The sequence below is a fragment of the Grammomys surdaster genome, unplaced genomic scaffold, assembly GCF_004785775.1.
Source record: "Grammomys surdaster isolate TR1022 unplaced genomic scaffold, NIH_TR_1.0 125946, whole genome shotgun sequence".
Classification (NCBI taxonomy): Eukaryota; Metazoa; Chordata; class Mammalia; order Rodentia; family Muridae; genus Grammomys; species Grammomys surdaster.
Genome location: NW_021620768.1, coordinates 2607677 through 2620688, shown reverse-complemented (window position 1 = coordinate 2620688; position 13012 = coordinate 2607677). Strand labels below are relative to the sequence as shown.

Here is a 13012-nt window from a genome sequence, read left to right as displayed (position 1 = left end):
GGGTCAGGAGGTTCTGAGGCTGGGATGGTGGATACCTGAAGTGGTTGGTGCCTGGGGTTCTGGGGAAAGGGGAGGCCCTCAAAAAAGTGATGAGCTTCTGGGAGATGCTGTGGATGCTTCCTTTGAGTTTATTTCTCTGTCTTGGTCACTGGGAGGAAAAGAAGGGCCAGTGAGCTCAAAATTACTGGTGGGTAACCTTAGCCATCGTCCCCACTGAGGCCTTAACTGCTGCCCTCCTGGCATCTACTCTGTTCTTCCTTTCCTCTCTTCCTTTGTTTTTGTTTCTGGTTTCTTTTGAGACAGGGTTTGTGTAGTCCTGTCCCTGTAGACCAGGCTGGTCTCGAACTCAGAGATCCTTCTGCCTCTGCCCACCAAGCGCTACAGTTAAATCTCAGCCATCCCGCCTTGGCCAGTGCTCTTAATGAGGACATAGCAACTGGAATACCCACTCTCCAACCCAGCCAGGGTAACAGCAACTTGTCCTGACTGCTCAGAAGTTACTGAAGTTATTCGTGCTGTCCTCTTTCCTACCAATCCTGAGAAAGACTTCAACTCTCAAACTCATGGCTACCATGTTTGCAAGAGAAGACAAGGGACCAGCCTTCAGAAAGCCAAGACAGGACACATCCCAAACCAGCCTGGCCTACAATGTTGAGACCCTATCACCAAAGGCAAAACAAAAACAAAAAAACTCTGACCAGGAACAAAGGCTTCACTATCACCTGCCCTTAACTCCACCTGGAAATCCCTCTGCCTTCTAGGATCAGCTTCTTTGCACACTCTTCCCCATGGCAGACATTTCGTCCTCTTCCACCCACTCTGAAAACTGTATGCCACTCCCAGCCACCTCTCTGGTTTCAGCAGGTGTCCTACTCCCTAGAGACACTGAAACTGGAGCAGGCTCAAGTCTGTTTAGAAGGGTCTCCATTCTTTGGTCTCAGAGCAGCCTCTCTGACACTACCTTATCCATAGTCACCTGGCCTATCCCTCTGGTACCTTAGTCCAGGGCTGGGGATTGAACTTGTGTCCTAATGAGTGTTCTACTCCTACACTGCATTCATAGGCCTCAGTGAGCTCTTTGCCGTCTCCCAAATGTGCTGGAATGTAGAAACATCTTTTGGTGCCATGCATCTTGTATGTGAAGCCAATTCTTTATCATCAGGCTTCCTCTTTTAGAACTAAGCATGGTAGTGCATAACTTCTATGGAGACTGGGGTAGAAGGGTTACAAGTTCAAGGCCAGCCTGGACCACATAGTAAGACTAGGGAGGCAAAGGCAGGCAGATCTCTGAATTCAAGGCTAGCCTGGTATATATACCTAATGTTGGGCCAGCCAGGGGCTACATAGTAAAACCCTGCCTCAATAAATAAAGTAAGCCCTCTTTTTAGTTGGAAAGGTTATATTAAAGAGATCCTAAATCATCTTCCTCTTTAGAAGCCACATTCTCCATTTCTGAGTCTTTGTCAGTTGCTTTGTGATCTAGTTTTAGCCATCCTGATACCATGAAAAATGTTCCCACAACATTTTGTACCAGTTGTCTGGTTCCTCAGCTATGGAGTGACTGTTGGTCCCTGCCTGCTTGCTAACTGTTTGCCTTTCATGGGCTAGACTCTCCTGCTCTCTTGAGCCTCTTCCCTCAGGTCCTGACCCATCCCCCTCTTTCTTCCCAGGAAAGGGGATGATCAAGCCATTTCTCTTAAGTTGGCAACTCCGTAAAGAGATACCTCCAGTCCAGAACCCTACTGCACATCTTGGCACCTAGTCCCTGGGTGGCTCTAGCTGGATGCCTTTGCAGATATCTGGCTTCAAATTGGGCCAGTCTTGTTTCTGCTTGGCTAAATGTAGAACCAACATTCTCAGAACTTCATCTTCAGACACCACTGCTGAGACAGCTTTGCACCCAGCTTAGCCTGTTATGGGAGCTCCCAGTAATAGATTCAGTTTCCCTTCTCTCTTTACTTTAAAACTTTTTATTGTAAATGTATATCTATATCAGTATCTGCCACATGTGTGGGTGGTTTGTTCAGAAGATACACCAGATTCCCTTCTGGAGCTTATGAGTCCCTCACCCCTTAACATGGGTGCTAGGAATTGAACTCAGGTCCTTTGGAAGAATAGCAAGTATTAACCACAATGTCATCTCTGTCCCTGAACATTCATTATCTTTATGAATATTTTGTTTGTATGTGTGAGTACTGTGTGCATGTCTGTGGCCACAAAGTCCAGAGGAAGGTGATGGACCCTCTGGAATTATAGACTTGTTAGTTGCAATGTGGATGCTGGGAACTGAACCTGGGTCCTCTGAAAGTAGTGCAAGTGGTTTGGTTTTGTTGTCTGGTTTGTTTGTTTTTGTTGTTGTTGTTTTTTGGTTTTTTGGTGTTTTTTTTTTTTTTGAGACAAAGTTTCTCTGTGTATACCTGGCTGTCCTGGAACTCACTCTGTAGACCAGGCTGGCCTTGATATCTACCTGCTTCTGCCTCCCAAGCCAAATGCTGGGATAAATGCAAGTACCACCCCTGTCTGGCTACCAAGTGCTCTTAACCTCGAAGCTGAGCCTCATTCCTTCCTTTCCTCTTTCTGGTCTTGCCAAAATGATCTGGTTACCATGGAACTCACTAAGTAGCCTCAGACTTCTTTGATTGTTAAGCCAGGGTCTCACTATGTAGACCTTACTGGTCTGGAAGTCACTATATAAACCAAACCGCAAACTGACCTCTCCCCCTGCCCTCAACAGACACACACTTATCTTTGAAGACCACAAGCCTGAGCAGTGTATGAAACACCCAGCCAATCCTAGCCTGAGGGAAGGGAGTTTGGGGGCCATTCCTGGCTATATAGAAAAATCCTATTTCAACAAACAATAAACAAAACGAACTTAGGCTGTGGTGTGTGTGAGAGAGAGAAAGAAGGAGATAGTGGCCTGATGATAAGAATAAACACCTTTAATCCCAGCATTCTGCTGAAGCAGATCATATCTCTTGAGCTCAAGGCCAGCCTGATCTACATAGAATGGAATTCCAGACAAATCAGGGCTACATAGTGAGACCCTGTCTCAAAAAAAAAAAAAAAAAAGCCATACCTTGCATATACAAGGCTCTGGGTTAGTTCCACCACAAGGAAGGAGGAAGAAGGGGGGAGGAAGAAGAGGAAAAAGGAAGAGGGATGAGGAAAACAGAGAAGTAGACACAGCGGCAGAGCTGTAATCCCAGCACTCAAATAGGAAGGACTGCTAAACATTTGAGGCCAAGCCCAGGAATGATCTATCCTACACACCTTTAATCCCAGCACTGAGGCAATAAAAGCGGCAGGTCTCTCTTAAATTCAAAGCCAGTCTGGTCTACATAGAGTTCCAGGACAGCCATTGAGTCTACCCATTGAGACTGTGTCTCAAAACAGAAAAGAGATAAATGTGAATGAATCCCTTAGATCCTCAGGAGGCCAGTGAAGCCTTCCCTGGTCCTCCCACCCTGCCTCCAACCCTGAGGCCCCACACCCAGCACAAAGCACACACACCCTTAGGCTTTCTTTACCCTCCCAAATGTTTTACATTCTCCAAACTCAGAGAAGGTCACTGCTTCCTGCCTCCTTAGCCTGTGCATAGCAAACGCCAGGCTGCCCCAAACCCTGGCTCATTTCAATCCTTTCCTGTGAGGTCTTTTTGGTTGTTTGTTTGAGGTTTTGTTTGTTTTGGGTTTTTGTTTTGTGGTCCACCCCACCTCCCAGACAGGCTTTCTTTTTTTCTTTTTTTTTTTTGGGGGGGGGGTTTCGAGACAGGGTTTCTCTTTATAGCCTGGGCTGTCCTGGAACTCACTCTGTAGACCAGGCTGTCCTTGAACTCAGAAATCCGCCTGCCTCTGCCTCCCAAGTGCTGAGATTAAAGGCGTGTGCCACCACTGCCCGGCCCAGACAGGCTTTCTTTATGTAGCCTGGATGTCCTAGAACTCTGTGTACACCAGGCTGGCCTTGAACTCACAGAGATTTGCCTGTCTCTGCCTTCCTAGTGCTGGACCTAGTCATGTGCCACTCCACACCCTGCTATGTGAAGTTCCTTTTTTCTTTTTTGAGGCAGGAGGGGGAGTTCGAGACACCATGCCCCACTACATACACTATAAACTAAGGTACTGCAGGCAAGGGGGCAGGCTCTCAGGAAACTCAGTCTCCTCTGCCCTATCTCCTCTGCTTCCTGCCCCTGTCCCTGCATTGAGGCGGACACTTAGGGAGCCTGTACAGATGTGACAGAACAGGTTCAATTCCCACCTGTTCCCTGCTCTCTTGGTCTGGAGCTGGTCTTGTCTGAAAGGTTTGTGCCCAGTGCTTCCTGAAGCTGTTGTCGAAGTTTCAGCTCCTGCTCAGGGGCCTTTCTTCGAGCTGCAGCCAGCCATAGCTGAGGACCCTCCTCATCACTGGAGTCCCTGGAAAAGCCTATCTCAGTGACCTAAAGATATCTTGGAAGAAGGGTATTATTCCCACTCCCCCCATATACTGCAGCCTCCCCCATCCCTGAGAGACTCACAGCTCCAGGTCCAAGTGTCCCTGGTTGGAGAGGGGAGACGCACATACAGAACATGTGTTGTCCAGCAGATGGAAACAGGTAGGGCAGTAGAGACCTAGAGAAGGCCAAGAGGAAAGGAGGCTTGAGCTAATCCCTCACACCTTGCGCTCCCTAGTGTTTGGCCTTGCCTCCCCAGCCCAGCCCTGGAAAGACCATCCTTGTCAAGTATGCACACTAGGAACTGCTGCAGTACCCTCTTGCATCCAGGGGAATCAAGGACTTTATAGGGGAAAGGGGCTAAAGGAAGGCTGTATGTAAATGAGAAGGTGCATAGTAATAGAGCCATGTAAATGAGAAGGTGCATAGTAATAGAGCCATGTAAATGAGAAGGTGCAGACTAATAGAGCTATGTAAATGAGAAGGGCATAGTAATAGAGCTATGTAAATGAGAAGGGCATAGTAATAGAGCCATGTAAATGAGAAGGTGCATAGTAATAGAGCTATGTAAATGAGAAGGGCATAGTAATAGAGCTATGTAAATGAGAAGGGCATAGTAATAGAGCTATGTAAATGAGAAGGGTATAGTAATAGAGCCATGTAAATGAGAAGGGCATAGTAATAGAGCCATGTAAATGAGAAGGGTATAGTAATAGAGCCATGTAAATGAGAAGGTGCAGAGTAATAGAGCTATGTAAATGAGAAGGTGCATAGTAATAGAGCCATGTAAATGAGAAGGGTATAGTAATAGAGCCATGTAAATGAGAAGGTGCATAGTAATAGAGCTATGTAAATGAGAAGGTGCAGAGTAATAGAGCCATGTAAATGAGAAGGGCATAGTAATAGAGCTATGTAAATGAGAAGGGCATAGTAATAGAGCTATGTAAATGAGAAGGTGCAGAGTAATAGAGCTATGTAAATGAGAAGGGCATAGTAATAGAGCTATGTAAATGAGAAGGTGCATAGTAATAGAGCTATGTAAATGAGAAGGGCATAGTAATAGAGCTATGTAAATGAGAAGGTGCATAGTAATAGAGCTATGTAAATGAGAAGGGCATAGTAATTGAAGGGTACAGACACATAAAGGTAAAGGAAAATTCCATAAAGGAAGAACCATGGTGGTTCATCTTGTGCAAGTACCAAGAGTCCTTCAGGGATGCGGTACCTTTGCAGCCTGGGGTACTGCAGGACACAAAGTTCTCCATGCCCCCTTTCTCTTCAGGCTCCCCACAGCCTAGGCAGTAAGACTGATGCAACAAAAAACGGCCAAGCAGTGGACTTAAGAAAGGGTACCTTAGAAGAAAGGTCACAGATGCTAAGCTCAGCCTTCCCCATACCCACACCAACCGCCAAATGAGAGGGAGGCCTTCCAGCGCCCATACCACCATCTTTCTGACGCTAGCAACCGTTTCTCCATTGTCCATCCCACCTCCTCATTTCCTTCACTCCTCACTCTTAAGAACCTTTAGCTCTTCGGAGCTGGAGAGATGGCTCAGTGGTTAAAATCACTTGCTCTTGCAGAGGACCTGGGTTTGGTTCTCAGCATCTACCTGATGACTCACAATCATCCATAACTAGTTTTAGGGGATCTCATATCTTCTTCTGGTCTCTACGGACACCAGACATTTGCTTGGAACACATAGTATACATGCAGGCAAAACACTCACACACATAAGTAAATCTTTAAAAAGAAATCTTATCCTTGGGGCTGGAAAGATAGCCCACAAGTTAAGAGCACTGGCTGCTCTTTCAGAGGATCCAGCTCCAATCCCCAGGATATTGGTTCACAACATCTGTAACTCCAGTCCAAAGGGATCTGATGCCTTCTTATGGCCTCTGCCAGCACTGCATCACATGGCCCACCCACGTGCCTGTGGGCCAAACACTCATTCGCATAAAATAAAAACAAACGGGCTGGAGAGATAGCTCAGCGGTTAAGAGCACTGACTGTTCTTCCAGAGACCCTGAGTTCAAGTCCCTGCAACCACATGGTGGCTCACAACCATCTGTAATAGGATCCGATGCCCTCTTCTGGTGTGTGTCTGAAGATAGCTACAGTATACTCATATAAATAAAAAATAAATAAATTCTATAAAAAATAAAATAAAAACAAACATTTTTTTGAAACTAAAACTCTGGTCCTTAATTCTCCCTCCAGGACATGGTCTTGTCACTTGGGAAGCACAACGGCCCATTCTGACCTCTGGCTCTTTTTCTGTCTATTGCCACCCTATGCCTATAGGGAAGCACAGTAGGCTTACCAGGTGACTAGCGCCTGGAGGATGCCCATGTGGCCCTGGTCAGCTGCCCGTCGCTTTGCTGATCGCTGCACTGCAGCTGTTATGTTGGTCCGACGACTCAGAAGCATGTTATAGAGGTAGGAGATCCTTTCCTGGGGGGAGAGGTGGACCAGGGATGGGCACAAGTGACCCCAGTTCCTCCAGAACCCATATCAAGCAGCTCACAACAGGTTGTGATTCCAGTTCTAGGGGATCCAACACCTCTGGCCTCTGTGGACAGCCACAAACACATGGAATACACTCACACAGGAAAAAATATACACGTAACTAAAACTTTAAAAAGTAGAAGAATCTATTTTAAATGTTTATCTGGGGCAGGAGGTGGGGGTTGGGGGGCTCAGTAGTTAAGAACATTGGCTGCTCTTCCAGAGGACCTGGGTTCTATTCCCAGCACACACATGGCAGCTCACCACTTACCTCCAGCTCCAGGAATTCTGACAACTTCACACAGATACACATGCAGGCAAAACACCAATGTGCATAAAATAAAAATCAATAATACTAGTCTAAATGCCTGGCAGCCTAAGCAGGCCATTTACTCCATCTTGGAGTCCCCACACAGCAACTGTCATACAGTACACCCGAGGATGTCACATTGCCCTACTACTGTGGTTTTAGCAAAGCCTTGGAGGGTGAGGTGCCTCAGGAAGCCCTGGTTCAGAGGATATGGTTCCTCCTGGCTTCACCTGAGGGCCAGAGAACTGAGGGCCCGATCTTTGCTCTGGGCTCTGGTAGAGGACTAAGGACTGGGGCTGCCAAGGACTTCAGTATCCTCAAAGCCAAGACAGACAGACACCAACTTAGCATCAGGGCCATAGCAGAGTGCTACTGGGTATGGCCCCTCACCTGTTCCCTGGAGGGGTAATAGGAGGCACAGATGACACGCCGCAGCCTGCTGATATAGCTGCCAAACAGAGTGATGAAGAAGCACAGACCGTACATGGTACCTGGGAGCACAGCACACAGTGAGCGCTACCTGCTGCTCATGGCACTAGCCACACTCCTGGTCTACAAACTCCCCTCATCCCCTCTCCACTCTCAGTGAGGTACATACCGATAGCGATGTAACTGTTAGCATCTGGTTCTGAGGGATGAAGGGTGCAGCGCCGGGACAATATACTGACATTGCCTTGTTGCAGAACGTCAAATGCTGACACCAGGTCACGGTAAATATTCCCTGAATAGCCGGTTCCTTCCACCGTTATAGACACTACCACAGGGCCTGGCACAAAGATACTGTGAGAGACACTCAAGGTAACGGCCCAATCTCTGCCACCTTCGACGGGGTAGAAAGTAGAGCCAGGCATATCATAGACATAATCTGCACCCCCATCTCTGATCCCTCATCCCTGCATAGGTACCCTTCAAGGTACCCTGAGGTCTGGCCTCCATCCTAACCCCATGATACAGCTGCCTGGCACTGCTACAATGTTCATGATCATCCCAGAACTATTGAAATGTTCACTGAAAGCAGACAATTTTTTCCTTTGGTTTTAGAGACAGGGTCTCACTATGTAGCCTTGTCACTCAATCCTACTGTACTGCCTCAGCCTCCCAAGTGCTGGGATTACAGGTAAGGACCACCACTCTCAGGTTTATCATCGTGCTTTACTTTTGCACTGAGTTTCAATTTTCCTTTTTTTTTTTTGTTTATTCATTTGTTATTAGTGCATATGCATGCATGTGTGCGTGCAAGCATGAGTGTAGGTGTGTGCATGTGTGTATGCATGCATGTATGTGTGTGCATGTGTGCCTATGTATGCATGTGTGTATATGTATATACATGTGTGTGTATACATATTTGTATATGTGTGTATATGTGTGTGTGTATGGCTAAGGGGGGGCATATGTACCACAGCATGTGTGTGGAGGTTAGAGGATGATTTTGTGGGGTCAGTTCTCTCTTTCCACATTTTCAAAGGTTTTGAGGATTGAACTCAGGTTGAGCTTCCATGATGTGACTAGTGATTTACTCACTGAGACACCTTGTCTTTTGTTTTGTTTGTTTGTTTGGTTGGTTGGTTGGTTGGTTGGTTGGTTGGTTTTTCGAGACAAGGTTTCTCTGTGTAGTTCTGACTGTCCTGTCCTGAAACTCACTCTGTAGACCAGGCTGGCCTCGAACTCAGAAATCCACCTGCTTCTGCCTCCCAAGTGCTGGGATTAAAGGCGTGCACCACCACCGCCCGGCTTGTTTGTTTTTTTGTTTTTTGTTTTTTCTTTCTTTCTTCTGTTCTTTATGTCCTGATATACAAATTCAGGTTAATTATATTCCTTGGCTTGTGACTTGGTCCCAATCATGGGTCTTGGAGGTGCTAAACAAAAATAGTCTGACTCCTTACAGTAACCCAGTTAGCAGCCATTGCTCCATTGTGCAGATGAGCAAACTGAAGCTCTGAGGGGTGAAGCAATTGTCCTTTGTATGTGGATGTGTGTGCTGGGGGTTGGACCTGGGTTATTGAATTGTGCTGGGGCTCTGTCTCCTGCTCCCAAGCAAATTACTTAAGGCCACATCCTTATAAAGGACAGGGCTGGGATTTGAACCCAGGCTGGTTTGACTCAGTGCTTGTGCCTTTAGCTATTCTGTTATGCTCTATCCTTGACCCAGACAGGAGGCAGAGGCTGGAAGAGTAGGTGACACCGACATGAAGATTCCAGAGATACCCCCAGGAGAAGGAGCCAGGGACGAAGAGGATGCATGAGGTAAGCGGACACAGGACAAGGGGACACTCACTGCGGGCTACAATCTCGCCCTGGAGATGGTACCGGGCCAGATCAAGTATCCAGAAGACGCCATAGTCCAGAAAGACCAGGAAGAGGACGAGGAGGAGATGTCGGGCGAGATTAAAGGTCTCCATGATATAAAGAATCTGTTCCCATTGGGTCAGGAAGATGGAGCCTGAGGAGTAGTTGGTCAGAAGTGTGTTCCCCAATTCTCCTGCCCATGTATCGCAGCTCTGGGGAGGCACCTGCTCTTATCAAGATCAGCTTAGTTTAACTGCTCACCCAGAAGGCAGACAGTAAAGAGACTGTGGGGACCATGGGAAGGTGGGGAGCATTCTTCAGGGGTGGGGCTTGATGGTTAAATGGAAAAGCCTTGCAGCTTTACCTGGGATAAGTATCTCATCCCTGGGCCCCTCTGTGCTTGCTCGACTCCTACCTCCTCGGCAGTCCTCCTTTCCGTATTAGGATGTCCACCCCTCTTGCCTTCACCTCAGAAAGCCTTCCAACCTCACATCACCGCTCCATGTTGTTCCGTGTGTCTCCATCTCAGCAAGAAGTCATCTCTCCTCCCTCTGGCCCCCGGCATGCTCCCCAACAGTCAGGCCCGGGCTGCTCCAGAGCCCTTCCTTCCTGTCCTCAGCACCCTCACCTGGCTGGATGTAGACACTGGCCTCATGAGAACTGAGTGGGAGCACTGTGGGCAGCCCTGCCATGGAGCGCACCGCCTCCATATCCAGGAAGCGCCTGGTGATATACACATTGTCGAAATTGTCCCAGTTCAGGTAACCGTACCGGTAACACAGGGCTCTGAGAAGAAGCACATATGAGAGCCCTTGGTTCTTTTTACCAGACCTCCAGGTACTCCAGGCTATGCTTTCCTGCCAGTTCCCCTCCCTTCACCCCCAAGATGCCACGGATAGCTAGCCCCACAGCCCATCTCTCCCACAGGCCCTTGGTAGACCCTCACTGGAGGTAGAGAAGTCCAAAGAGCAGAGGCATGGTGTAGCCCATCATAGACAGGACCTCCCTGGCAGTGTACAGCTTCATGCTGACAGCCTCTTGAAGGTCCAAGGCAACCTGGGACAGGCTCCGAGAGGAATTGAGGTCCACAGAGAAGTGGTGGGTGGCTGTCATGTTGAACTCAAACTCCCGACGTACCCGATTGAGCAGCTTCATTACGGCTGGGACCAGTGGGGTCAGAGGGGACGTGAGCCAAGATAGTTGTTGGGAGGACAGAGGAGCGTGGGGTGGGGGCTGTCCAGGTCCAGCAGTTGCAGGACTCACAAACCAGCTACAGTTCCCAGAGCCCAGACCGACTCTAGGAAATAGTGACACCTTCCAGACACACAGCACTAGACTTGGCCTAAGGCTTCTGCTTCATCACGAGTGAGCCATGACCTACGCTCTGGTGGGAGGCCCTGTTCCTCCCAGCTCACATGACCTGCGCTTGAGCGGGAGGCCCTGTTCCTCCAGGATTCTGCTCTGAAATCCGGCTTTGATGAGGCACCTCCCCCACTCACTGGGCCTCAGTTTCTCAATCACCTCAGCTTAGACATTAGTCTGGGTGACCCTGCAAACTCCTTTCCTGCTCTTGCGTTCTCACATATGGACGGACTGGGAGATTTGAGCGCCCGTGGCCGCAGTAAGATGAGGAACCAGGAACGGGGAAGGAGGGTCACTTACGGGTTCTGATGGTCCTTCGGAGAAACTTCTGGAGGTATGTGGGGATGACACAGAACTTCTGGATCACTGAGAGCCAGGAGAGCTCAGGGTGAGGGGAGCAGAGATACAGCCTGCCTGCCCGCCTCAGGAGACTTCCTCTCACAGGGCTGTCTGGACTTTCTGCCTTTCCCGTCAATCTCTACATTTGCTAATAGTTTTTGGCCTTTCTCTACTGTGCTTTCTCAGACTCGCTCCTTCCTTACTGCCCACCTTCCCCTCCCTGACCCCAGAATCCTTACGAGCTCCACACTCAACGCCTCTTATATGATCCCCTGTGCCCACCCTTCTGACTGACCCTGCATTCTCACATCCTCCCCACCCCACCCCCATGCTCATGTCTCCTTGCAGGGAACCCCGGCTTTCTCACAGCTGGCCAGTCCACAGAACACCAGTTTGAAGGGCAAGATCACGTAACACAGGTGATGGTATTTCGGCAGGACCTTCATACACTGGTCCTTGGCATCATCAAACAACCGAGTGCATTTTGTGTAAGGGTTGCCCAGCTCGGAGTTGCACACATCACCAATATGAAGGAGCCAATACCACACATTCTGCAGGCACCTGGCTGGGGACAGCTGTGCAGTCAGTACCCCCAGGAAGGAGTTCACCAGCCTTTTTCAGTGACTTGGGTAACACCAACCAAACCCCCCAGAACTGGTCAGGGGTCAGATACACTGTGTAGTGAGACCTGAGCAGGCCTGGAGAGGCACTAGGATAAGGAGACTGGGGGATTGGGACCTCCCAAACCAAACATGCAACACCTACCTACGTGCTTCACGGCATCTATGACGGACCGGAAGAACTTGCGCACCCGGTCAGCCACCACTTTGGCCCTCTGGGCAATAGCTTTAATCTTGGACAGAGCACCTGCGGGACAAAGGGCAACATTGCTGAAGGTGTCTTCCTGCAGGAGCTGATTCTCACCATTTCCTGGGGGGAGGGAATAAGAGGGGGTTATCAGAGCGTCGGGGAGCCAGGGTGCTAAGCTGTGAAAATAACCAAGTAGAGAAAGAGGCTGGAGGGCAGGGGAAGAGGATTTAGCTGGACTGGAACGTGGCTTTCCAGACCCAGCCACTCTTAGGGTAGGACACAGTTCCAGCAGAAAGCAATTAAGCTGAAGGGCAGAAGTCCTGGCAGGATGGGAGCCAGTGGTGGGCTGGGGTGGACCTTACTGACAAGGGGCTGCTTGGCCCGCTCCAGCACTTCAGCCGTCTGGTTCAGTGCCAGCTCTGCCCCACAGGCAACAGCTTCACTTGCCCGGGTGAAGTTGCGCAGAGTGTTCACACAAGGCCCTTGTAGCACCAGCCCAAAGGCAGCCACCAACAGCAGCAACCGGCTCTGCTCTGCGGAGACAGCTCAGTTACAGAGCAGGACCCCTGGCCCCAAGGCAACCAACTAATCCTTAACATGAGTTTTTTACAATACTTTCCTCCCTACCCCAGCCCAGCCCTGCCCCTCTCCCAGGCTCACTGGAGAAGGCCTGAGGTAGCAGCAGGAAGACAGAGACACGGACCTGGCGGGAGAACCCCATGCCCAAGCTAAGGAAGGCAGCCAAAGTGACAGTGGTCACCAGGCAGCCAAAGGGGCTGTGTCCTTCCACTAAAAGCTCAAGGAGCCCATAGACTGTAGCCAAGGACAAGCCCACAGTAAAGCCACAGGTACTTCGGACCACAGCCCGTGCCATGCTGGACCCCTCCTCCTTGGAGGCCCATTCTCTATCAGTTTTGACCATGGCTGCTGGGACCCAATGCCAGTGTGTCTCCAGGACAGGCTTGGAGGT

The 13012-nt window shown here is 49.3% G+C and overlaps 1 protein-coding gene across 1 annotated transcript; it reads right to left on the bottom strand.

Moving 5' to 3' along the window:
- Positions 1-49: 49 nt before the first annotated feature.
- Dcst2 (DC-STAMP domain containing 2) lies at positions 50-12964 on the bottom strand. The gene is made up of 15 exons (XM_028753376.1): positions 12703-12964; positions 12405-12575; positions 11998-12099; positions 11600-11797; positions 11194-11259; positions 10478-10691; positions 10160-10317; positions 9521-9685; positions 7844-8011; positions 7636-7736; positions 6751-6881; positions 5655-5782; positions 4514-4607; positions 4258-4412; positions 50-148 (listed from the first exon to the last, which is right to left on the bottom strand). The coding sequence occupies exons 1-15, from the start codon at positions 12962-12964 to the stop codon at positions 129-131; spliced, it is 2133 nt and encodes a 710-aa protein (XP_028609209.1). The 3' UTR covers positions 50-128.
- Positions 12965-13012: the final 48 nt, after the last annotated feature.